Source organism: Somniosus microcephalus, chromosome 18 (genome assembly GCF_052327205.1).
Source record: "Somniosus microcephalus isolate GS21.2 chromosome 18, FLI_Smic_1.0, whole genome shotgun sequence".
NCBI classification, from domain to species: domain Eukaryota; kingdom Metazoa; phylum Chordata; class Chondrichthyes; order Squaliformes; family Somniosidae; genus Somniosus; species Somniosus microcephalus.
Genome location: NC_141004.1, coordinates 33246859 through 33274719, shown reverse-complemented (window position 1 = coordinate 33274719; position 27861 = coordinate 33246859). Strand labels below are relative to the sequence as shown.

General features: G+C 43.3%; 1 protein-coding gene across 2 annotated transcripts in view; it reads left to right on the top strand.

Moving 5' to 3' along the window:
- LOC147105205 (copine-8-like) overlaps positions 1-27861 on the top strand; it is a 776136-nt gene that overhangs the window by 560311 nt on the left and 187964 nt on the right. For both annotated transcript variants that reach the window (XM_086011336.1, XM_086011335.1), the window contains exon 11: positions 406-481. In XM_086011336.1, the coding sequence (XP_085867462.1) occupies positions 406-481 (76 nt within the window). The remainder of the gene's footprint in view (positions 1-405; positions 482-27861) is intronic.

Below are 27861 nucleotides of genomic sequence, written 5' to 3'. Positions count from 1 at the left end.
CAGCAAGACTCCCTCTTTGAGGTATTTATGTTCCCTCATTTATTTTTCTTAATAACCTCCCTACGTCTGTGTGGTGCTCCAATACAGTGTGTCACCATACTGTCCTTTAACTTAATTACTAATGCATTGGTATAAATAAAATAACCAACTGAGAGCGATGAAAATTATCGAATCAAGATGTGAGAAGCATGTGGTTGAAGGGCTAATGAGTCATCCATTATGTTTTCTTATTGTGATTCACCAAATTATGTTTGCAGATCATTCTTGTCCTTAGTGGCATTATTAATAAGTGCTGAGCTGAAGCGTTGAAAAGTAAGTTTGCATTTGTTGCACTGCTGTTGTTTATGGCTGGGATGGAACAGTTCGTATCGAATGCAGCTGATACTCTCCTCTTTGTGATTTCAGCCATGACTTCATTGGTGAATTTACAACAAGCTATCGAGAACTTGCTAGAGGACAAAGTCAGTTCAATGTTTATGAGGTAAGTGTATCCTACTGATACCAGTATTTGAAATCGACTCTTCATAAATGCCCAGAAGCTGTATATTAAAATTGTATTGTAATTTAATCCACTTTCTCAGTGCAGCAACTTGAATTTTTGTTTGTTTACTCACTTTCAGCACAGTACAAGTTGTCAAGGAGGGGGGAAATAAACTATATAGGATGATTGATTGAGCAATAAATTAAAAACATCTCTCAGGAAATCTTGATGAAATGCTTGCTGAAGAACACACATCATCAGAATGTATAATATAACAGACAATACTGATAACATAAAATAACTGACAATACTGATAACATAAAATAACTGAAGATACTGCACTGATAAACATGAGTAAATTGCTATGACTTGTCCAATTAATATGCTGCAGAATGCCAAGTGTAAATAGGGTTATTGCTCACCAGATTTCGGAACAGAAGGCGGCAGAGAGAAAAAAAAATGAGCAGAACAGATTGTGTGACAGTTTGTGGTGGGCAGATCTGAATTTTGAGAATATATTTGAATTGCAATGGAGCTCAAAAGGGATGGGAATTCCATTGCATAATGGCAGAGGTGAATAGGATGCATACGTCAATAGTAAGGAATAGGATTGAAATAGCTTACACTTAACCATTCCATGTGTGCTAGTTCCCTAATGTACTGGCTGTGTATATCCCAAATTACTGAATTGGATGCGTAAGACAACAGTAAAGAGCAGGATTGACGGAGCATGCTTTTAACCATTCCATTCAGCTCATCCATCCCTAATAAACCCTACAGAGGCTATATAATGACTCTGAGGCTTTTCCTCCATGATCCATCCAGAGGTCTATTCCAAATATTGATCACGCTTTGTGTGAAGAAATTCTTCCCAACATCGGTCCTAAATTTCCTTTCACCATTTGGAACTCTACTCTCTTGTCTTTCTGCCATGACTTACCTTGAAGTAATACTCAGGGTTTACCTTTCCTAGATCATTTAGTATCTTACATACTTCGATAAGGTCCTCTTATTTCAAAGCTGAAGAACCTCAGTTTCCCTACTCTTCCCTTGTAGCTCATCCTATTCAATGTGATCAACACTACAGGAGATCTGCTAATCTTAAAAAATATATAAACATGCACAATTTAGGGACTTTGCTAAGTTTTGCGTCGATATTACAAACACATAATGGGTTTTGTCCACTTAACACATACTGTAGAAAAGCAAGTCAAAAGTACATTGTGAGGATTTAGATATTCATTCATTATCATTAAGTAAGTAACTGGTAAAGTACCAAGACAGTGACAATTTCTTATTTTTGGCAATTAGATCCAGCATGATTTACATTGATAAGAATCTAGTCGTCGATTGTAACAACCTAAGAAATGTGAAGATATTCTTGATATACCAAATAAGAAGTTATTGTCAAGCTGTTCAGTTTTGATGTTGTTTTACTCTATACAATTAACCCCTTACAGTACCATGGACCACTGTATAAAGGAGAGCAAAATGGCTCCATTTGACATTTAGCGGTGGTTAAGCTTGGAAGCCATTCGTGTATCAGCACAAAATGCCTGCCAGAGCAATAGTTTCAGCAGATGCTGATCATGCTAGCGAGTAGATTCAGTGAAACTGTATGCAAGATTCCAAAGGTACTTCATGGTTAAAGAGAATGTTCTGGGGCTGGTTCAATTCTTGGAACAGCTTGCTTCAGAAAAGCCTACGGAAAACCACCATTTTGGATTGCTTAACAAGTTTACAGTTCAGCATACACTGCATCTGTTATAGTGCCATTGTTTTAAATTTTTAAAACTAGTCTTTATTAAATAATTTAGTCGCGACAGTTGAGATCAGCAACACGATCATGTCTTTGCAGTGGACTCCGAGCCCTTGTTCTTTCACAAAGAAGATGATTAAAACAAAATCTAAACAGTACGCCAGTTAAAAATAGTTACAAAAATAAGCTGGAGTTTGGATTAGCCAGTAACATTACCATTTAATGATTTCCCTCCAGGCGTTAATACTGCCAATAATGAGTTACCCTTAACAAAATTGGTTCAATTAGAAGCAAACGGACACCAGGGGAACTTCAATTATATACTGTTGTGACTGGAAGCCTTAAACAGCTCGAATGTAAGATCAGCTGTATGCTTTGCTAATAACGTGACTGTATTGAATCAGTTCTACCGACATAGGCGCCACTTTGCCTCACCGGAACATCCTCTTAGCGCCTGTTTTCAGGGCATAACAATGAGGCAAAAATGGACAGAGATTTGTTGCTCCTGGTCTCCATTTCAGTAGTTGTCGTTGCACATTTCCAGCAGAGTGGGGGGGGGGATGAATCATGCAAACGCAAGCTCCCACTTGAAACTGATGGGAGCTTCATTAACATCTACATAATGTGGGAGCACCATTCTAACACCTCAAACATCTTTTTCCACTGCCAACCTCAGGCCTACTGAGGCTGAATATAATGGCCAGTGTAACTGGCTGTCTAGAGTTGCTGGGTACCGAGCTGGACAAGTAAAATAAATGGGCCACAAAGAAGCCTGTTTTTGCAGTTTCCAGCATTTGGCAAAGGCTGCCAATGGGCTGAGATGTATTTTGAGCTGTTCTAAGCACTGCCAGATTTTTTGACCCGTCAAATGACATTCCGTATGAATTGCCTCATCCCTTTAAATTTCAATTGCACACTTATATTCCTCCCCTATCACTAGTATGCTCCCTACATTTGTCCCATTCTGTACCTGGATCTTTGAATAAAGATACAAATGAGCTTACCCAGGAAATTTGAGCATTATTACCACACATGCAGAATTATCAGTACCTCGTCAGGTACATAAAATGGACATTAATCAGCATAAAGTGTCAGGGATCAAGGAAAGTTCTGAATCCACATCATGGCCTGAATTTTGATACTTCGGTGGGTTGCAAGGGGCCGGGGGGTAGCTCCGAAGCGGTCAGGAAACCCGGGAAAACAGGTTTCCCGCAGGCTCTGCCGAATTTAACGGTGGGGCCTGATTTGCATTTGAAACCTCTGTTTCCCACCCGCAGCCAGCCAGATTGAGAGGCTGGCTGGCTGTGGGCGGGTAGGTCCGCGACACTAGGGAGGGATCGAGTGGGGACTGGGGGGTGGTCGTTGGGGCCGGAGGAGCACGGGGCGGGAGGTGCCAGAGGAGCCTCATTTAACCATCATTGATGCACAAGAGGTGCAGCATTTAAAGGAACCAGCAATTGGGGAAGCTATTTCAGTTTTAATTTAACTTATGCCATAAAATGCATTAAAAGCAACAGAAAATACAGAGCAGATCTCAGCGAGGATAAATTACAAAGCGAATGCGCTCAAAAAATTGCAATTAAACAGGAGAAGAATGACTTCCCTTCCCGTTGCGGCCGAAAGCCTGGTCACAATGTGAGGAGAAGCACAACCGGAGGAGACTCGTGTCTGAGAGTTGGAGCCGTGTCCAGTTTTGTGGCGGAGATTTGTTTGGACAGAGGGTTTGAAGGACGACTGTAAAAGATCGAGGAGACTTGGGGCCCGTTGCAGTTAGGCGCATAACTCGCTTACGCCCAAGATTCCGCGATCTTCAAAGCCACGCAAATGCGGAGGAAACTCCAGGCTACAAAGAGCAACAGAAAGGGTAGAATCTCTTTTGCGGGAAGGAGGTGTACGGTCTAAACTGGTAAAAGATAAGTTCATGACTGATGTCAAGAAGCACTGCTTCATTCAAGAGAGTCGTGAATGCTCAGAACAGTCTTCCAGCTCAGGGAGTGGAGGAAAATCTCTGGAATCATTCAAGAGACAGATTCTGTGCTGAGGAGTACATAAGCTTCTATGGATGAATTAACTAAATGGGTCAAATTTTCTCCCTCATCTGTACTTACTTTTCGTGATAAATAGATGTAATCAAATGTAACTTAAATTCTAATTAAGTATAGGAAACTGATTTCCCTTGAAACTGTAGGCGGAAAGGATTTTTTTTTTAATGAAAGCATTAGAATGTACATCTGTTTGAGAAACATTTGTAAGGTTTGTAATGTATATTCAGCAAATCCAATGGAACTAATTCATGAATTTAGTCGAATATTTAGAGGTATATGATCCAGAATTTGGGCACTGAAAAAGACTTGGTTTATTTATTTTTTAAGTACACTCTATATAATTTAAAGATTCATACAACCAATTTGGATATGCAGGAGTAAAATTATATTTTTGGATGTAGATGTGCAGATACGTCATATAACAAATTCTTTGAAGCAATCTGTATTCCATTACCCGATAACATCGTTCTTGCAAACAGCTGCCTGCTGATGTCAATTAATGGTTACTACTGAAAACACTTTTTTTTACACAAATGACCGTTCCTCAGCCAATCACATCTAATCTTCAGTCTCCAGGAGGGTGCCCTTTAACCTGTGCTGATTAAATTTCATTGCTCACCATGAGAGTTAAACTGGGCTGCATTTTAAAAATCCATTTTCTCTCCTGAATTCTGTGACGTATTCTGGAATCTGCACAAAGATCGGCAGAGATTCACTGAAACATACAGTCCTATGTGGAGACGTGCTGCGAACTGTCAGCGGGTTTTCACATTACTGTGTATTTCAGTGAAAATCCTTTCCTCTGAGGTGGAAAAAATGTTCATGAATCGAAAGTGCCTGAAACTTTTGTAGCAAATAATGACGCCAAAAGTATTGTGATAAGGGCAAGGCAGTTCTTGATCCTGAGTACATTTTATCAAGAGAGTGTGTATGAGGAATAGCTCAGGAATTTTATGCCCTTGAAGTCATGAGGAAAAATGTAATATATAATGGGCCAGATTTTGCAGTCAGTGGCGAAGGGCGGCACTCACAATTCATTACGCTTACAGCTGCCCACAGATTTATTTGTGGGCTTTTGAACAGCAACTTACGTTTATTAGAGATCCTTTTCAGGGTCTACAGGGGCTCTGTAGCCTGCGTGAGCACAGCAAGCGACAGTGTGGCTCTTCAACCAGTCAGATTGAAGAGGTCTCACTGAGACACGCAGGCCGCGATTTCGCCAGCGGAGGTGGGATCATGGCCGGAGACGTGGTTGGCGGGTTCCGGTCCCACTCCCGGCTGCAGCCGCTCTGTAAAAAGATGTTCCGTTAATAGGGCTTGTTAAGCCCGCCCTGCGGGGATCCCGGCCAATCAAAAGTCATTTGGTGACGCGTCATCAGCTGGCTTCCTTAAAGGGACCATGGCCGCATTAATTTTGACAGTTGTGCTGTCAGTATTCTGCAGCATTGAGGTGCTGCAAACACTGACGAGCACTGCACAGAGATGCACAACTGCACCCAGGCTCTTGCATGACTCCCTCCACATGCTTATGGAGGGAGTCACAGCACGCAGGGAGATTCTCTTCCCTTCCAAGGGTGGAAGAGACCTCCCCAGGACACCAACGCAGCCTGGTTGCACATTGCACAGGAGGGCAAAAGCAGGGATGTTGTCAGGAGGACCTGGCTGCAGTGGCGCAAACCTTTCAATGATCTCAGTAGATCATGAAACATTACTGCAAAGTCACACTCAACCTCATCCTGCTGTGCCACCTATCACATTCCCATAACTCTGCCTTCCCTACCTGAATCCTGCACATCCTCACTCACACCAACTTACCTAACATTTCCACCCATCCCTCTCCATGTACATTATCAATTCCCCATCTCACTAGCCACCCCTCACACTCACCCTCATCCTAGTGCAATCATACCAACTATCAACACACAAGTGTAGGCACTTGGGTGTCTTATGCAATGTTCGTGTAAATTTTCTGTTAATGTGCTGTCAAACATTGAAATCTTTATTTTTGACAATTTGCCTTATTGTACAGATTTCTGCTCACCTTTGGAAGTGTCTTAGTGAGTTGCAGTGAATGGTGAGACATAACGGTATCCCCGCAATGGTGATGAGTGCGAAAGGAATGGCTTGGGCATTGTAGGGATGCTTTATGGTGATGGTGTGGGGTGGCGTTAACGTGGCGCATCATGTGGCAGCTGGATGTACAGCGTTAAGTGAAGTAAATCTGGCCATGGTGATGCCCTGTGTCTTGTGCAGCATCAGGTGATTGCGGAGAAGGTTGGTATTGTGGTTGGTAATGTTGGTGTGCCTGGTGGTGTTGGGGCTGATCGTGGAGGGATTTAGAGGACCAAGGTGAGATTTTTTCAAGGGCACCGATGTTGCTGGAATAGATGGCAGCTGAAGTTGAGATGACAGAAGCGATCTGTCAATGGTGTGAGAGCTTGCTCCAAGGAGGTGACAGTGGATAGAGAGTTTACTCCAAACAGTTCCAAACAGTTCCAAACTGCATACAGCTCAAAAGTGTCTTCTAAGTCCTGAAGGCTCAAGCTTCTGACATTGGAAAGTGACCAGCTCTGAAATGGAAGCTTTTTTTACCACTTTTGCAGCTGTCACCTATTCACAGCAATGGGGAGACATAGAGAACCCGACCTACTTACCTGATGTGATCTCAGAATGACGTGAACCCCATTAAAAATGTGGTAAATAGAAAAAGGCTGGCAAAATAGTAGTAAACAAGTACTTAACAAGCAGTTAAGTATCTTAAATGCCTCCCCCGCTGCTTGGTGTCGGGTCTGTTCTGAAATCACAGACCCGACACTTTGGAGACTTACATGGAGACGGGTTCCCAACCCGCTATCTGTCATTTCGATTTTGTCAGCGGACCCGCCTCCAAACCCGCACTCTGAGCACTGGCAAAATTCAGCCCGCGGAGTCTAAACCAGGAAGTATAAATTAGTATATTTAATTTAATGTAAAATCAAGTACAGAAAGTGAAATACAGTGAGGGAGAGAAAGATGGGATTAACAGAGAAAGATAAAAGAGACAGAAGGAAAAAGTTTTTAAAAACTTGAATTTTTAATTTTTTTAAATCTCCAACAATAATTAAAATCTGGAGGAATGAGACTCCATGCTTGTAAAAGTAAATTTTCAATGCCAGAGAGGTTGTTTGGCAGTACAGTAATTAAGATTTATCACGCTGTAAAAAATTCACTTCCCCCTGAATGCACAAGCCATCATTTTTTCTGGTATGTTTAGTGGGTAACAGCAACATCACGCCCTTCATGAGTTTTAATGCTGAGTCGCTTGGTGAGGTAGTGGAGGAGCAGGGCAAATCGGACAGCAACTTCCTGATTTCAACATTTAACTGCATATGTGCGGATGCCGGAAGTTGTTGTCCAATTTACTCCATAATATCGGCCAGTGCTGATAGCCTCAATGTTATTCTTAATGCAAAATCCAGAACAATATTTGTTTTCCCCTAAGTAACTATTATCAGGTTGAATGATGATGGCCCAGAAATTGCTGAAAAATAATGGCGTGTGAATGACGCACGCCATTATTAATGTGCTAATCAGGCAGTAACTTGTGGCAAGGAAGAGATACCCCATGAATTGAGAATCACCACATGTTGCTGGCTGATTTGCACCGCACCGCGGTTAGCTTTGTAAAAATGGCATCTCTCCCTTAATCTCCCCATGAAGTTGCTGCATTTGCACATTAATTGCCCACTAAACTCACCACAGAAAGTTAAGACTAGTAATTAACAGTGTAAGTACCCTTTTAACAGGGTGATAATTGCCAATCGATCGCACTTGCTCAGAAAGTGAACAATTAAAAGTATGGAGCCTCATTCCTTCGGGTTGTGAATTGTTGTTGGAGATTTCAAAAATGTCAAATTTTAAATTTCTATTTTTATCTTACTTTTCCTTTGTCTTTTCTCTCTCTCTTAATCCAATCTTTTTTCCCTCTCTTTATTTCTCTTTCTGTATCTGATTTGATATTGAATTCACCATCTCTAGTTCACCCTCCTTCTCAGTCCTTCTGTTTATTTCTCATTGGTGTTTTTTGTGTATCTCCTTAACCAATCAGCTATTACCCTCTGCTTCCTGCCTCCGAACCAGTTTTGAATCCAACTTGACACTTTGCCTAGACCCCATGGGCTTTTAACTTCGTGACCAGTCTGCCATGTGGAACCTTATCAAAAGCCTTGCTAAAGTCCATATACACTACATCAACAGCACTACCCTCATCTACCCTGCTTGTTACCTCCTCAAAAAATTCAATCAGGTTTGTCAGACACGATCTTCCCTGAATAAATCCGTGCTGACTATCCTTGATTAATCCGTGTCTTTCTAAATGAAGATTTATCCTGTCCTTCAGAATTCTTTCCAATAATTTTCCCACCTGGCTGGCCTGTAATTACTCGGTCTATCCTTGTCTCCCTTTTTAACCAAGGGTACCACATTAGCAGTCCTCCAGTCCTCCGGCACCACACCTGAAGCCAGAGAGGATTGGAAAATGATGGTCAGGACCTCTGCTTTTTCCTCTTTTGCTTCGCTTAACAGCCTGAGATACATTTCATCTGGGCCTGGGGATTTATCCACCTTTAAAGCTACTAAACCCCTTAATACTTCCTCTCTCACTGTTTATTTCATCTAAAATTTCACACTCCTCGTCCCTGATAGCAATGTCTACTTTGCCCCTCTCCTTTGTGAAAACAGACGCAAAGTATTCATTAAGAACCCTACCAACGTCTCCTGCCTCCACACACAGAGTACCCTCATTATCTCTAATAGGCCCTACTCTTTCTTTAGTTATCCTCTTACTCTTAATATATTTATAAAACATCTTTGGTTTTCCTTGATTTTACTTGCCAAGAAATTTTCATGCTCTCTCTTTGCTTTCCTAATATCCTTTTTAATTGCACCCCTGCACTTTCTGTACTCCTCTAAAGATTCTGCAGTATTTAGCCCTCGGTATCTGTCATATGCCTCCCTTATTTTGTTTATCCTACCCTGCATGTCCCTAGACATCTAGGGGACTCTAGATTTGCTAATCCCACCTTTATTCTTTTGGTCTGAATATATTTGGTCTGAACCCTCCGGAGCTCCTACTTGAATGCCTCCCACTGCTCCGACACAGATTTACCTTCAAGTAGCTGTTTCCAGTCCACTATGGCTAAATCCCCTCTGAGCTTATCAAAATTTGCTTTTCCCCAATTTAGAATTTTTATTCCTAGTCTATCCTTGTCCCTTTCTATAACTACCTTAAATCTAACTGAATTATGGTCACTAGCACCAAAATGCTCCCCCACTGATACGCCTTCTACCTGCCTAGCTTCATTCCCTAAAACTAAGTCCAGAACCGCCCCCTCTCTTGTTGGGCTTGCCACATACTGGCTAAAAAAGCTCTCCTGGATGCATTTTAGGAATTCCGCACCCTCTATAACCTTCACACTAATTTTATCCCAGTTAATATTGGGGTAGTTGAAATCCCCTACTATTATTGCCCTATCGTTTTTGCACTTCTCAGAAATTTGTCTACATATTTGCTCTTAACATAAGAAATAGGAGCAGGAGTAGGCCAATCGGCCCCTCGAGCCTGCTCCACCATTCAATAAGATCATGGCTGATCTGATCCTAACCTCAAATCTACTATCACTCTACATCCCTCCCAAACCCATGTGATCTCCTGGGAGAGGCGAAAAACCAGAAAAAAAAACAATGGCCAATTTGGGAGAAAAAAATCTGGGAAATTCCTCTCCGACCCATCTAGGCGATCGAAATTCGTCCAGGAGATCACTCTGTCCCTATATTTTCTACAGTACTTACCTTCTGTAAAGGCGATCTCCACCCCAGCCAGGAACAGGAATAGAACCATCTCTGAAATCTAACACAGAATTAGAACACAAGAAGTAGGAGCAGAACCAGGTTACACGGCCCCTGGGCCCACTCCATTACCCACAGGGCCATGACCATTCCGAACCTAGACTCATGTCCAATTTCCTGCCCGCTCCCCGTAACCCTTAATTCCCTTTACTTCTAAGAAACTGTCTATTTCTGTTTTAAATTTATTTAATGATGTAGCTTCCACAGCTTTCTGGGGCAGCAAATTCCACAGACCTACTACCCTCTGAGTGAAGAAGTTTCTCCTCATCTCAGTTTTGAAAGAGCAGCCCCTTATTCTAAGACTATGCCCCCTAGTTCTAGTTTCACCCATCATTGGGAACATCCTCACCACATCCACCCGATCAAGCCCCTTCACAATCTTATATGTTTCAATAAGATCGCCTCTCATTCTTCTGAACTCCAATGAGTAGAGTCCCAATCTACTCAACCTCTCCTCATATGTCCACCCCCTCATCCCCGGGATTAACCGAGTGAACCTTCTTTGTACTGACTCGAGAGCAAGTATGTCTTTTCTTAAGTATGGACACCAAAACTGTATGCAGTATTCCAGGTGCGATCTCACCAATACCTTGTAAAACTGCAACAATACCTCCCTGTTTTTATATTCTATCCCCCTAGCAATAAAAGCCAACATTCCATTGGCCTTCTTGATCACTTGCTGCACCTGCATACTAACTTTTTGAGTTTCGTGCACCAGGACCCCCAGATCCCTTTGTACTACAGTACTTTCCAGTTTCTTGCCATTAAGATAATAACTTGCTCTATGATTTTTCCTGCCAAAGTGCATAACCTCACACTTTCCAGTATTGTATTCCATCTGCCAAATCTCTGCCCACTTACTTAGCCTGTCTATGTCCCTTTGCAGGTTTTTTATGTCCTCCTCACTCACTACTTTCCTTCCCATCTTTGTATCATCTGCAAACTTTGATATGTTACACTCGGTCCCCTCCTCCAAATCATTAATATAGATTGTAAAGAGTTGGGGACCCAGCACTGACCCCTGCGGAACACCATTAGTTACTGATTGCCAGTCTGAGAACAAACCATTTATCCCAACTCTCTGCTTTCTGTTAGATAGCCAATCCTCCACCCATGCCAGAATATTACCCCCAATCCCATGATTTTTTATCTTGAGCAATAATCTTTTGTGTGGCACCTTGTCAAATGCCTTTTGGAAGTCTAAACACACTACGTCCACTGGTTCCCCTTTATCCACCCTGCATGTTACTTCCTCAAAGAACTCAAGCAAATTTGTCAAACATGACTTCCCCTTCATAAAACCATGCTGACTTTGTCCTATTAAATTATGTTTATCCAAATGTCCCGTTACTGTCTCCTTAATAATGGACTCTAAAATTTTACCAACCGCAGATGTTAGGCTAACAGGTCTATAGTTTCCAGCTTCTGCCTACTACCCTTTTTAAATAACGGTGTTACATTAGCAGTTTTCCAATCTGCCGGGACCTTTGCTGAGTCCAGTGAGTTTTGGAAAATTATTACCAATGCATCCACAATCCCTACCGCCACTTCCCTCAAGACCCTAGGATGTAAGCCATCAGGTCCAGGGGATTTATCCACCTTGAGTCCCATTATTTTACCAAGTACCACTTAGTGATTTTAATCGTATTTAGCTCCTCCCCCCCCCCAGAGCCCCCTGTTTGTCCAGTGTTGGGATATTCTTAGTGTCCTCTACCGTAAAGACTGACACAAAATAATTGTTCAGCGTTTTTGCCATCTCCATGTTTCCCACCATTAATTTCCCGGTCTCATCCTCTAAGGGACCAACATTTACTTTAGCCACCCTTTTTCTTTTTATATAACTATAGAAACTTTTGCTATCTGTTTTTAAATTTTTTGCTAATTTACTTTCATAATCCATCTTCCCTTTCTTAATCAATCTTTTAGTTATTTTTTGCTGTCTTTTAAAGACTTCCCAATCTTCTATCCTCCCACTAGATTTGGCTACCTTATATGCCCTTGTTTTTAGTCGGATACTATCCTTAATTACTTTACTTAGCCACAGATGGCTATCTTTTCTTTTACACCCTTTTTTCCTCAGTGGAATATATATTTTTTGGAAGTTGTAAAATAACTCCTTAAATGTACACCACTGATCATGTACCGTCTTACCCTTTAATCTATTTTCCCAGTCCACTCTAATCAATTCCGCTTTCATAGTCTCCTTTATTCAAGCTCAGCACGCTTGTTTGAGATCCAACCTTCTCACCCTCTAATTGAATATGGAATTCAACCATGTTATGGTCACTCATTCCAAGGGGATCCTTTACTAGGACATTTTTAATTAATCCTGTCTCATTACACAGGACCAAATCTAAGGTTGCTTGCCCCCTGGTCGGTTCAGTTACATACTGCTCAAGAAACCCATCCCTAATACAATCAATGAACTCATCCTCACGGCTGCTCTGCCCAATTTGATTTGTCCAGTTAATATGATAGTTAAAATCCCCCATAATTATAGCTGTTCCCTTATTACAAGCCTCAACTATTTCCTGATTAATACTCCATCCAACAGAGTTGCAACTGTTCGGAGGCCTATAGACTACGCCCACTAGTGTTTTTTCCCCCTTATTCCGTATCTCCATCCAAACTGTTTCACTATCCTGATCCTTTGACCCAATATCATTTCTCTGTATTACAGTGATTCCTTCCTTTATTAACATAGCCACCCACCTCCCCTTCCTTCCTGCCTGTCCTTCCTGATTGTTAAATAACCTGGTATATTTAATTCCCAGTCATGGTCACCCTGCAGCCATGTTTTTGTAATGGCCACAAGATCATAGCCATATGTAGTTATTTGTGCCGTTAACTCGTCCATTTTGTTACGAATGCTACGTGCATTCAGATAAAGAACTTTCAAATATGTTTTGTGACACTTAGTTCCTGCTTTTTCCCCTTTTACTACTTTACCTTTTACTCCATACCTTCTGTCCCTTCCTGACATGCTCTGTTTTTTAATTCCCCCACTGCTACCTAATCTATGACCTTCTCCGTAGTCATTTTTATTATTTGCTCTCTAGAAACCTCCCCCCCCACCCCCCCCCCCACTAATTAGTTTAAAGCCCTCTCTACAGCCCTAGTTATATGATTCGCCAGGATTCTAGTCCCAGCACTGGCCAACTGAAGTCCGTCCCAACGGAACAGCTCCCTCTCATCCCAGTACTGGTGCCAGTGTCCCAAGAAGCAAAACCCATTTTTCCCACACCAGTCTTGGAGCCACGCATTTAACTCTCTAATTTTATTTATCCTAGCCAAATTCGCTCGTGGCTCAGGTAATAATCCAGAGAATATTACCCTTGAGGTTCTGTTTTTTAATTTGACCCCTAGCTGTTCATACTCCTTTAACGGAACCTTCTTCCTTGTCCTATCTACGTTGTTTGTACCAACATGGACCACGACAACTGGATCCTCCCCCTCCCGCTCCAAGCTTCTTTCCAGCCCAGAAGAGATGTCCTTAACCCTGGCACCGGGCAGACAACACAGCCTTCGGGACTCCCGCTCTCGACTGCAGAGAACCCTATCTATCCCCCTAATGATATTATCCCCTACCACTACAACATTTCTTTTTACTCCCCCCACTTGAATGGCCCCATGTTCCACGGTGCTGTGGCCAGGTTGCTCATCCTCCCTGCAGTACCTGCTCCCGCCCTCATAGGGAGAAAGAATCTCGAAACTGTTTGACAAGACCAAGGGCTGCAGCTCCTCCAACACTACCTCCTGGTTCCCCGTACCAGCCTCACTCATAGTCACACCGTCCTATCCCTAACCACAGACTACATCTGAATTAATTAATTTCATAGGTGTGACCATCTCCTGAAACATAGAGTCCAGGAACTTCTCCCCCTCCCTGATGTGTCGCAGTGTCTGAAGCTCGGTCTCAAGCACCTCAATACGGAGCCGGAGTTCCTCTAGCAGCAAACACTTGTCGCAGATGTAATCACCGTGAGCCTCAATGGGTCCACCGGCTCCCACATCTCGCAACAGTAACACATCACCTGCTCCATTCTATATACTTAATTAAATTTCTTATTATTAGTTATGAAGACCCTGCCCGGATATAGATGATAATATCACACCACTATTCAATAGGACTTACCAACTTATAAAGGTATAAAAGAGAAGGAAGAAAACCTACCAACCAGCTGATCACCAACCTCCTCTTTGAATACTGTCTGTGGGGCCTGTTTGGTTGACTCGTCTCGCTGCTCTGCTTCCGCAGTGCTGTCTAAGCCTGGGAGTGGGGAACAAAACAGAGCAAAAACACCCCCTCACCTCCCACTTGCCCGAACTCTGCAGCCGCACTAGTCCCGCCCCTTTTATACCCGGAATTCTACTTCCGGTTGAAACTCCCCAGCAGTTTAATTTACACTTAGAAAATTAAGCTCACTTCAAATAATTAACTTTTTAACACACTAAAATTCACAAAATACACTTAAATGACTTTTCTCCCACTTACCACACTCTCTCTCAACTCAAATGTCACAGCTCTTCTATCTCCCTTTCACTGTTTGGGGATCCAATGTACACTCCCAGCAGTGTGATTGCCCCTTTTATGTTTTTCAATTTGACCCATATGGCCTCGTTTGATGATCCCTCCAACATATCATCTCTCCTCACAGTGGTAATAGTTTCTTTAATCAGCAACACAACCCCGTCTGAAAATCCTGTAACCAGGAATGTTGAGCTGCCTGACCTGCCCCTCTTTCAGCCACATCTCTGTAATAGCTATAATATCATAGTCCCAAATATCTACCTGTGCCCTCAGCTCATCTGCCTTGTTTGCTATACTCCTTGCATTGATACATATACCATTTCGTACAGGCAAACCTCCTTGTTGACTACTATCTAGCCCTTGATTCCTCTGTCCTTCCAATTTACTTTCTACGTTTTTGTTTTCCAGTTCCAGTTTTTCTTCCCTCTCTACTGACTCTATTCTTAGGTTCCCATCCCCCTGCCAAGCTAGTTTAAACCCTCCCCAACAGCACTAGTAAATCCCCCCACGAGGATATTGGTCCCAGCTCTGTTGAGGTGCAACCCGTCCGGCTTGTACAGGTCCCACCTCCCCCAGAAACTGTCCCAATGCCTCAGGAATCTAAAGCCCTCCCTCCTGCACCATCCTTCCAGCCACGCATTCATCTGCTCTATCATCCTATTTCTGGACTCACTAGCACGTGGCACCAGGAGTAATCTGGAGATTACTACCTTTGAGGTCCTGTTTATTAATCTGACTCCTAGCTCCTTAAACTCTGCCTGCAGGACCTCATCCCTCTTTCTACCTATGTCATTGGTATCGATATGGACCACGACATCTGGCTGTTCACCCTCTCCCCTCAGAATGCTCTGCAGCTGTTCGGTGACATCCTTGACCCTGGTTTTTGTGACTGGAAGGCTGTTTCCAGTGGGGTTCCACAGGGCTCAGTACTGGGTCCCTTGCTTTTTGTGGTATATATCAATGATCTAGACTTGAATATAGGGGGTATGATTAAGAAGTTTGCAGATGATACTAAAATCGTCTGTGTGGTTAATACTGAAGAAGGAAGCTGTAGACTGCAGTAAGATATCAATAAATTGGTCAGGTGGGCAGAACAGTGGCAAATGGAATTCAATCCGGAGAAGTGTGAGGTAATGCATTTGTGGAGGGCTAACAAGGAAAGGGAATACACATTAAATGGTAGGACACTGAGTAGTGTAGAGAAACAAAGGTACCTTGGAGTGCATGTCCACAGATCCCTGAAGGTAGCAGGCCAGGTAGATAAGGTGGTTAAGAAGGCATACGGAATGCTTGCCTTTATTAGCCATGGCATAGAATACAAGAAAAGGGGGGTTGTGCTTCAACTGTATAAAACGCTAGTTAGACCTCAGCTAGAGTACTGCGTGCAGTTCTGGTCACCACATTACAGGAAAGATGTGATTGCACTAGAGAGGGTACAGAGGAGATTTACAAAGATATTGCTGGGAGTAGAGAATCTTAGCTATGAGGAAAGATTGGATAGGCTGGGTTTGTTTTCCTTGGAACAGAGGAGGCTGAGGGGAGACCTTATTGAGGTGTATAAAATTATGAGGGGCCTAGATAAAGTGAATAGAAAGGACCTATTTCCCTTAGCAGAGGGGTCAAAAACCAGGGGGCACAGATTTAAAGTAATTGGTAGAAGGTTTAGAGGGGATTTGAGGGGAAATTTCTTCACCCAGAGGGCTGCGGGGGTCTGGAACTCACTGCCTGAAAGGGTGGTGGATGCAGAAACCCTAACCACATTTAAAAAGTACTTGGATGTGCACTTGGGATGCTGTAACCTGCAGGGCTACGGACCAAGAGCTGGGAAGTGGGATTAGGCTGCATAGCTCTTTGTTGGCCGGCACGGACACGATGGGCCAAAATGGCCTCCTTCCGTGCTATAACTTTCTATGATTCTACACTGTTTGTTCCGTTGTTCACCAAGGTCCCAGATGCTCTGCTGCCCTCACTGCGCTGTCATCAGCTTGCACTTCCAGCAACTCTGTGGCCAAAAATGTTTTAAACCTTAAATGTTCAAGAACAAATCTAATTAACAGGGTACACCACAAGATAAACTGCTCCAGCAAAACCTGGGCCAATATAAATCAAAACAAGAGAAACAAATTGCACTCTTTGACTTGCAGAAAGTGTTTATATTAATACTGTATTTCAGTAAGGGCTGCTCACAGGTCTCTGACATATGGCTTCCATGAGGGGATGTGAGTTATGATGACCTTTGCAACAACCTCTGAATCATGCTCATGGCAAAAATAGGGCTGTTCGGCATCTGTTGCTCGTATCCTGTCTTGCACCGTCCCACTCACCTGTCAACCCTGTGCTACATTGGCTCCTGGTCCTCCAACGCCTCCAATTTAAAATTCTCATTCTCGTGTTCAAATCCCTTCAAGGTGATGGTCGAAGGTTGTTTTTGTGACTGGAAACCTGTGGCCAGTGGGGTACCACAGGGATCGGTGCTGGGTCCCTTGCTGTTTGTGGTCTACATTAATGACTTGGATATGAATGTAAAGGGTATGATCAGTAAATTCGCGGATGATACTAAAATTGGTAGGGTGGTAAATAGCGAGGAGGGTAGCCTCAGTCTGCAGAACGATATAGATGGGTTGGTCAGATGGGCGGAACAGTGGCAAATGGAATTTAACCCGGAAAAGTGCGAGGTGATGCACTTTGGGGGGTCTAACAAGGCAAGGGAATACACAATGAAGGGAAAGACCCTAGGCAAGACGGAGGGTCAGAGGGATCTGGGTGTGCAGGTACACAGATCCCTGAAGGCGGCGGAACAGGTGGATAAGGTGGTAAAAAAGGCATATGGGATACTTGCCTTCATTAGCCGAGGCATTGAATATAAGAGCAAGGAGGTTATGATGGAGCTGTATAAAACACTGGTTAGGCCACAGCTGGAATACTGTGTGCAGTTCTGGTCGCCACACTACAGGAAAGATGTGATCGCGTTAGAGAGGGTGCAGAGGAGGTTCACCAGGATGTTACCAGGGCTGGAGCGCTTCAGCTATGAAGAGAGACTGGGCAGATTGGGTTTGTTTTCCTTGGAGCAGAGGAGGCTGAGGGGGGACATGATTGAGGTGTACAAAATTGTGAGGGGCATAGATAGGATGGATGCTGAGGAGCTTTTCCCCTTAGTAGAGGGGTCAATAACTAGGGGGCATAGATTCAAGGTAAAGGGCGGGAGGTTTAGAGGGGATTTGAGAAAGAACTTTTTCACCCAGAGGGTGGTTGGAGTCTGGAACTCACTGCCTGAAAGGGTTGTGGAGGCAGAAACCCTCACAACATTTAAGAAGCATTTGGATGAGCATTTGAAATGCCATAGCATACAAGGCTACGGGCCAAATGCTGGAATATGGGATTAGATTAGACAGGGCTTGATGGCCGGCATGGACACGATGGGCCGAAGGGCCTCTATCCGTGCTGTATTACTCTATGACTATGACTCTATGACTCAACCCTCCCTTTCTCTGTAACCTTCTCCAGCCCTACAACCCTTCAAGAACTCTGCGTTCCTCCAATTCTGGCCTCTTGTGCATCCTGAAATCTCTTGGGTCCATCATTAGCAGCCATGCCTTCAGTGTTCTAGGCCCTAAGCTCTGGAATTCCCTCCCTACACCTCGCTGCTTCTCTACATCCCTTTAAGACCCTCCTTAAAACCCACCACTTTGAAGCAAGCTTTTAGTCATCCTTCCTAATAGCTCCTTTGACTCGGTGTTGATTAATGTCTGACTACACAACTGTGAAGCAGCTTGGAATGTTTTTCTACATTAAAGGTGCTATATAAGTGCAAGTTGTCACTGTTGTAATACAAAAGTCCTAACAGTATTTAAAGATACATCCCCTTGTCTGTTTGTCTGCACTACGAGGCTTGGCCAAGCAAGTTAATATTGAAAGTGGCAACAACCGCTGTTAGTTCATTGCATGTTAATAATGGAAGTCTAACAACTTTCAAAGGACTAAAAATTCATGTTAGGTACTTGAAACATCCACAGCAACTAATTATCTCTGTGTTGTATCCAATGCTGCACAGACATTGAAGACTTTTGCAATAAACTGTATGGATACACAATGCACTCCAATTTCATGAATAGAACATTAGCTCAAATTGACGTTTAACACAGTTAGTGCTGATGCGTGTACAAAAACCAGCTGTCAGTCGGCAAAATGGGCCCGTGGCAGTAAAAATGATACGGTGCTGGGGGCAGAGTAATTGTGTCACCGTACCTTTCGGGGGATTCTGCTTTGGATTGCATTATGAAAATTTAATGTGGCCAAATCTAAGAAAGGTATTCCAGGGAGATATTTGCACTCCTACCTCTCACTACCTGCAGCCATTCCTTACTGGCTCTAAAGTGACAACAGATCTGGCTCGGTGCGCAGCAGACTGCATTTGCGTTTCATTTGCACCAGTCACTAACCTAGCCACAGCAGGATTCGAGCTGCAGTTTATGGTTCAGCATTAACTGCACCCAAGATTGTGCTTGTTGCTCTTATTTAGTTGATATTTTACATCCAGTACTTACAGCTTTCATTGCAACTAGAATTGTTATTTATTTCAATGTATTCCATTGGATTAAACTCATAAAATCCCTGCACCAAACACAGTTGATGTGCAGCACTGACTAATTATGTTGCCGTCGTTGGGACATGTCTCCTCCCCATTGCCATCTGCAAGCCATTCACTTTCACCGTATGAGCAGTTTCTAAATCCTCCAAGGTCCTCACTGAAATCCCAATCAAGTCAAGTTAAGCGCCTCGTAATTCAAAGTTGCTTAATTCAAACTATCTGATAATTAAAATGTTACATTAAATCTCCACTTTGTCGTGTTATTTACTTTGGTTAATTCAATTTTTAGAGCAAATAACAACCTTGAATTATCCGAAGTCGTCTGTAATCACCAGTGAGGCTGAATGTTTGCGCGAGTATAAAATTTGGAAATTTGTACATAATTGGTTACAAATTCGAAAATATGAACGAACAGTAGAATAATTAAATGAGAAATACAAACCAAAAATGCTGCAAATACTCAGCAGGTCAGGCAGCATCTGTAGAAAGAGAAACAGAGTTAATGTTTCAGGTCAATGACCCTTCGTCAGAATTGGAAAAAGTATAAAAAAATTTAAACGAGCGTCAACATCAGTATAAATGTGTTTTCCTGCTAATGCTAACAGAAATACATTGCTACTACCAGCTGTACAAATTTCCTCTCATATCAGCACACCAGCACTGAGGAGCCACTGCTAGGGAAAATCGGTCTTCCTGAGACTGACTGCTTCAGCCACCTTAAATACTAGAATGCTAAGCAAAATAGATACATATCAGGAAAACATTACAGTGTGCTAATTAAAATTGGATTAATATGTTTATTGGGCCGGATATTCCGGTCCCTACGGGTGGGTACGCGCTGTGTACTCACCCGTAGGGACATCATAAATGCCGGTTTCAGGCATGCACATGTGCATGCGCTGGAAACCGGCATTTCCGATCTGTCAAGAAAGCTCTTGACAGATCCTCCGGTTGCGCTGGAGAAGGGCCTCTGCAGGCGGATAGTTCCGCTTTTTGGAGACCCTCCGCCCGCAGAAAACCTTTACAATTCTTGCACCTGGTAAAAGCAGGAGTAAGGCCTGCTTTTACCAGGATAAGAGTTGAAAAAAGTAATTTAAAAAAATTTCCACTCATTTATCATTTAAAAATACTTTAAAGAAAGGTAAGTTTATTTTTAGCCCTGTTAAAAATTTTAATTATTTTTTTCAAAAATTTAAATTTTTGATTAAAATAGTAATTTATGTAATTTATAGTCATTTTAAAAATGTGATTTAAAAAAAAAAATCTATTTAAAGTTTTACTATGTTTTGGGGGTGATCTCTATTCATATATTTGACAGGTCTTCCTGTCAAATCTATGAATGGAGATTCCCTTCTCTGATTGGCTCCCCATGGCCCACGTGATCCCAGGGACGCTGCAAACCGCCTGTGCCTCTGGGATACGTGGGCCCTGCACACCGGCAGTTTGGAGAGGCCCAGCAACGGAACTCTGCGCCTCCCGCGAGCCCTCCGGCCTTGGCGCAGATCTTTCCAGATCGCAGCCCTCGCCCCGCGGAAGGCCTGCGAACGGAATTTCTGGGCCATTACATCTACTAGCCTCCCCAGGCCATGCACGTTTTACAGATTAGTGGTTGTGTGATCCAGGGATGAAAGAAGAAAGAAAGAAAGACTTGCATTTCTGTTGCCCCTTTCACAACCTCAGGATATCCCAAAGCATTTTACAGCCAATGAACATCTTTTGAAGTGCAGTCACTGTTGTAATGTAGGAAATGCGGCAGCAAATTTGCGCACAGCAGCTCCCACAAACAGCAACAAAATAAATGAGCAGATCTTTTTTTTTATGTGTTGGCTGAGAGATAAATGTTGCTCAGGACACCAGGAGAACTCCCCTGCTCTTCTTCGAATAGTCTCTTCACCAAATCTCTTATGTCCACCTGGGAGGGCAGATAGGGCCTCGGTTTAACATCTAATCTGAAAGACGGCACCTCCGACCGTGCAGCACTCCCTCAGCACTGCACAGATGTGCCAGCCTAGATTATGTGCTCAAGTCTCTGGCGTGGAGCTTGAACCCACAACCTTCTGACTCAGAGGCAAGAGTGCTACCACTGAGCCAGGATTTGTAACTTAAATAAACTTGTGGCATGGGGGTTGATCTCTGTGAGTTCCCACTGATGTCTAATGTATGATGCTTCCCCATTAGAAAGAATTTGATTGCATGAAAATACTATTTTTGCGCTCTAGTCCTAACTATGCATGTCAGTGTTGTACTCGCCATTAAAGTTAGTGCTTGCACCAAAGGAAAGGGAAGCAAGACTCTCAATGACTGCATGACCTTCTATGGCTACTTTGGGAAGCTGAATGAGAATCATGCTAATCTGAAACACAGTAAATAGGAAATGGTTCTGCTTTGTGATGTGCTATTTACTTCATCTACCTTAACCATGAGAGTGCTGAAGTCCTTGCCTTTACTAATTTTAGCAAAGCATTAGACAAATAAAAAGTGGTGAAATGACACTTTTACTTGCATCTACTTTTTTTACTAAATTTAACAAAGACAAGACTTTGAACCACCTTTCAATTTTTTTTATTTTAAACTCTCACAAGATCACTACCACGCTGCAATGTATAATACAGTGAAGGCATAACAATCTTAGTATGGTGCCACAGAGAACATATCATTTTCCAAGGAAGCTATTCAAATAATTATATAATGGAACAGAGGGTAAGAAAAAGGAAGGTGATAGAACTCAAGGGATGGTATTGAGGACTATATCTATCTGGGCTATGACTTTTGACAGCTTAGGTTGTTGAAAAAAGTTGGTTGATTGTTCAGGTCTATCCTGCAGGCCATGGTAAGGTTAAAGACTCAGAGAGAACAGGGAAGCTTGATTTTTACCAGCACCTAGCAGGCTCACCCATCGGCGAGGAAGCCATGGTTTCAGGAATAGACCTCACCTGAACTGAAGGGCAAATATGATTCATCCCATGATTTCAGACTGTCTGGTTTACTGAAAGGGCAAACCCTGAATACAGTATAACTAAGTTTGAGGAGACGATGAAGTATTCCACTCTGACCAATGCTCTGTGTGTTGGCACATTCATCTAACCTTTGATGGCTAGGTTGCAATAATAAGCTCGGCAGCAGTTTAATACCCTGTAAATATTGACAAGTGATTGACAGTAACTATCATATTGTAAGAGCAGGTCATTCTGCTGATGCCCTGCACCACTTTATACAAATTGTTTTTTGTCCCTTAATTGCAAGTACTGACTGTGACCATTTCACTTGCCGTGCCTAAGTGATGTCCCTCTTCAAGTAAAATTTCAAAATGTTTTCAGCCAATTGCAAATTGGATCATAATGCATTGTGATCAGGGTGCGCACAATGTCCAACACTCTTCATATCCTGGGTTCATAAGCCAAAAGCTCCATCCAGCTTTCCTTGACTGCAGCGGAGGATTCCCTTAATTGTCGCTAGTAATAGCTTGTACCGCTCATGGTTTATGAGTGGGAGCAGGAACTGGTGTTAGTCAGTCAGGCCAAGACAAAAATGGTGTTGGGGTCTTAACTGCAATTGCTATAGATATGTGAGCCTCGTGCCTGTTTCCAATGTGGAGTCGAGCTGCCAGAAATTAGGTCCACCTGAAAATCGAGACAGACAGACAACAGTGCAGCAGTAAGTTGGTGTAACTACTCGCTGCTTGAGTTTTGGTTCTGCCCTGTTTTTGAGCGCATTAAAATAGCCCCCATTAACTTTAAAAAGTAAGTTCTACATATAGGGAAGGACTGAAAATCATCAGTCCTTCTGGCGATCTTTCACCATAACACCATCAGGAATGCAGTGGAAAGGCTTCCCTTGCCCAGGAGATTCCTTTGACCTAGGTCTGGTGTGAAGCTCCCACCTGGATCAAAGCGAAGGATTATCCACATTTTGTTAAAGTTGTTCAAAGGGGCCCCTTGGCAAAGAGCCGCTGAAGGGACAGTCAGGAAGTTACTGAGGGGGTCCCCATATCCGCCTCCAACCCTACCACCAACCCTCCATTTTGCAGCCTCTGGCAGCAGGAGGGTGTTTGAGAGGCTCCAGACTCCCATCGTAACTTTGCTGGTTGTCCGGCAGGACTCACCAGAAACAGCAGGGTATCTGGCTGTGCTGTTTGCAGGATTTTCCATCTAGTCTTGTAAAGGGAACGACCTCCACCTGCTTCTTATTAGTCCAGTGACATCAGGGGAATAACCCATGGGGGTATGGACTCCTTACACCAAAAATTCATACTTCCCAAGCTCAGTTGGGACGCAGCACTGATCTGGAGGCTGGTATGCCAAATGAGATGAGTGTATACAGGCCTCCACATGGGTACAGGTGAGCCCTACTGGTAGGGGAGGCGGGTCCATGTGTGGGAATGACCTGAACCTCTGAAGAAAGGGCAGGATTTTTTGTTTAATTATTAATGGTTCAGCCCCATTATACAAGGGATTGATAGGGGACATGGCTAGGGTCTCGGGGGGGCCTGAGCAACCCTTCCTAATGATCGGTAAGCACCAGATTTTTTGGCTGCTCGGGACAGAGATGTGCCCGCTGGTCCTTGGCAAATGAGTTGTGCTCTTGCTGCAAACTGCAGCATGGTCAGTGCTGCCGGGATTGAGTGCCGTGGATCTTTATGACCATGCTGAGCTGTACAATGCAATAGCTCATAAATTAATCCTATCATAGGGTTTTTCACAATGAAAGGTAAGTGTTTTTTCTGTTCAGATTTGTTTCTAATATCGAGGTTGTAAAATTAGAATTTTTTATATTAAATCCAATTGACACAGTAATTCGTTATTAACCAAATCACAAATCACAAAGGGCCATCACACTGATTCCCATGGCTTTCAGAATATTATTTTTTGTGAAAATTGCCAGCCTTTTCAGTGCGTCTCAGTTGTCAATGCCGCATAGCTAAAAGATTTACTCGATGAAACTGTTGGAAGCTTCCAGAACATAATACATGAACAGCTGAAAAGATCACGGCCTGAAGTAACTATAAAATACTACATTCATAAATAGCCGCCTAAAAATGCTACTGTGCTACAGTATATCAACAATCGTGGGGCCAATTGTTCTGTGTGCAATGTTCTGGACAATTTTACATGGCCTGATTTTTATAGGTGCAGGGAGAGGCAGAAGGCACTGGTCCATCACAGAGGTGTAAATGAGGTGAGAGGGCATTCTCAGCCTCCCGCCTCACTTTCTCACTTTGGCCCATGACATGCCCTAGCGGAACGGCGCCCGGAGAAACCAGGTGATTGGGTGTGTGTTGGAACCCTTGCAGACCGAAGGGTTTGTGGAGGGCCTGGGTGCAACCTAAAGGTTGAAACGGGCATGTTGTCTTTTCAACAGTTTCCATCCTCCCAGTGTCTGCTTTGGCTCAGTTGTAGCACTCTCACCTCTTAGTCAGTAGGTCTTGGCCATGGATTCAAGCATACTCATGAGATAACTACAAAATCTAGGCTGGCACTTCACTGCAGCGCTGAGGGAGTGTTCCACTGTTGGAAGTGTGCTGTCTTTCGGATGAGATGTTAAACTCAGGCTCCGTTTTCTCTCTCAGATGGGCATAGAATACACCGTAGCACTACCCAAAGAAGAGCTCTCTCAACGTCTGGGCCATTACTTAGCCCTCAACCATCAACCCAAAATAGATTTATTGGTCACTTACATCATTGCTGCTTGTGGGATCTTGCTGTGTGCAAATTGGCTGCTGTGTTTTCCTACACTATGACCGTGACTACACTTCAAAAGCACTTCATTGGCTGCAAAGCACTTTGGGTCATCCTGTGGACATGAAAGGCACTATATAAAATGCAAGTTCTTTCTTTTATTCCAAGGCCAATTTTCGGGCCTCAAGGCATCTCTGTGCTTAAATTTTCTCTAACTTTTGCTAGTGCTAGGCCCTCCTAGGGGGCAGGCCTGTGCCAGGGAATGCTTTTGGGCCATCTTCATGCCCTTGAACCATCTTCATGCGACAGGACAGGAACCAGTAGCACTCTGAGCATGGACAGGTACTTCATGGAATTCTACTCCTATCCAGCACTGGGCCAGAGGTGCACCAGGAAAATTAGCTTCTGGATTTTTAGCAGTAATTTGTATTTTATCAAAATTCTAATTTGTTTCCTATTATACATATAACGTGCAGCAATTGCATATAGCTATACTAGGACATCTCCCAAATACCCTCCCAGCATTTAAAAATAAGAGGTACACCACAAAGGTGGAAACCCAGTTTTATTGGCCACATCCTTCCCGAGCTCAGATCTTTTGGTGATTTTTCCCTCCAGAGGAAAGCCAAAGGGGAAACACCTGATATGTATTCAGTGCCAAAGTTCACCTGACCAGCTGGTAGCAGTCCAAACCAATGTTTGTGAACCATAGCACAACACTAAGCATCACATCTTCCAACAATCCTCTCATCTGTCCACAGGTATCTTACTATACATTTACAAACTACTCATCTACACTCTGACAAGCTTCTTACCAACAAACAACCAGCAACATGTCAATGTCTATTCTGCCATCGGCTATATTGGTTGCTGTGCCTTCTTCCAATACAACCTGCATGGTTCATTGCTGCTTGTGGGACTTTGCTGCTTGCAAATTGGCTGTCGTGTTTCCTCCATTACAACAGTGACTACACTTCAAAAGTACTTCACTTGTTGTCGAGCACTTCCTGACACCTTGAGATTGTGGAAGGCACTATGTAAATGCAAGTCTTTTTCTTTCTTTAATTTGTGAGCTATTGGCTGTCATAGGCCGCCCTCTTTCTGCACACTACACCAAGTGATGCACCATAATATCGAAGAGATTTAGCAGTCTTTGAAGTGCCAATTACCATACCCAAGATCTGAGATGAAGAGCTATCCCATTAGATGATAACCTTTTGTAGAAATGCCTCATAGAGTCTGAATAGATTTAAAACTTCAAAGACATATGAAGACGCCTGAAGAAATTTTAAACCTTTCGTCATGCAGCAAAAATAAATGGATTGTTTAAACAAGTTTTTAGAGAGAAGGAAAAAAAGTTGCATTGCTAGTCGCAGCCTCCTATACATGTGCTGCCTCTCAGTCCTTCATTGAATAGAACAGAAGACTCTAAGAGGAGGCCAACCATAGTTTCCTCATTGAAAGAGGCTGATGCAAATAAATGACCTTTCACTAGAGTTTCGAAAGTCCTGCCTTTCTTCAAATGTATTGCTTGTGTTGCAGAAAAGTTGTGAATTTTCAATATTTTTTTTCTGACTTCCACATCCTTGTAGAATCATCCCATACAAAATATTATACAGGTAGACTATCCTTTATCCGAACTTCCGAAAACCGAAAACCTCTAAAAACCGAAAGTTTTTTCGTTCAGCGTAAGTCGTGCGCACAACATAACCAGAGTGGCGCATGACTTACGCTGAGCAGGGCAGAGGGTCACAGAGTTCCCTCCTGGGTAGGAGATTGCAGGTCGAGCCGGGCAATGTGAAGGAGGTACCGGGAGAGTGAACCCAACAATACAGCGGCCTGTCCGATAGCTGCAGCGGCCCGTCTGATATTCTTTTCTCCCCCGCCCCCCCCCCGACCCGACCCGAACCGCAGCCCGTCCGATATTCTTTTCTCCCCCCCGACCCGACCCCCGACCTGATTTGCGGGCCAGCTTAGTCGGAGTCAGCCGATATCCGGCTTTCCAGAGAAGCAGGAAGGGGAATGAGACACGGAACAGTCGCAAGAGCTAGCCTGAACTTTTATAATTTATATTAAATACAAATTTCCCAGTCTTATAATAATACCATCTGAAATCCGAAAAATTCCGAAAACCGAAACTCAGCTGGTCCCAAGGCTTTCGGATAAGGGATAGTGTACCTATAGTTCATTTCCATTGTATCAATGCCTACCCTTCTGACTTAATTAACAATTTAGATCATTTGAAGTCGAAATTATTCTGGGCCTGAAGCTGCACGAGCAGCGCTCGCCCGAACCGAGAGCTGCCACGTCTCCATAGGCAGCTCGTCCTTCAGGAGGATTGAATCGTGGCTATCCTTGCCTCCTCCACAATGGCCTCAGGAGGTCCCAGAGGAGGGGGGATAGCTGGAGGGGGCTGAACGTGGCCATTTGGAATGCTGTGGAGCCCGGAGGAGCACTGTTGCTCCTCCTGGCTTCACATTAAAATAATAAAACGTTACTTACGTTTTTGGTGGCAAGTGCTTGCTAGGCCTCATCCATGCCAGACAAATCTGGGCAGCCCAATTTCCCTGAGGGGTCCTAAAATGGGCATCAGGCCCGTCATTCGCATAGGCAAGCTGCCTAATGTCTGTTTTAGGAGGCCGCTTCAGACACCTAAAAACATCCGAGGCCAATATGGTGTTGAATGTTTTTGAGGCATAGCCCTGTAAATTGGGCATTTTATGCCTGGAAAATGGGCACAGTAATGACCAATTTTTAGCCCTTTTACTCTCTCACTCTAGCTCCTATCCCCAGAATAACGCGTATTAAAGCAGTGGTGCAGCACCAAAAAATTGTTAGCAAGATTGCAAAAGTTGGCAATTACTGTAAGCTGTAGAAGTTCCACAATAGTGCCATT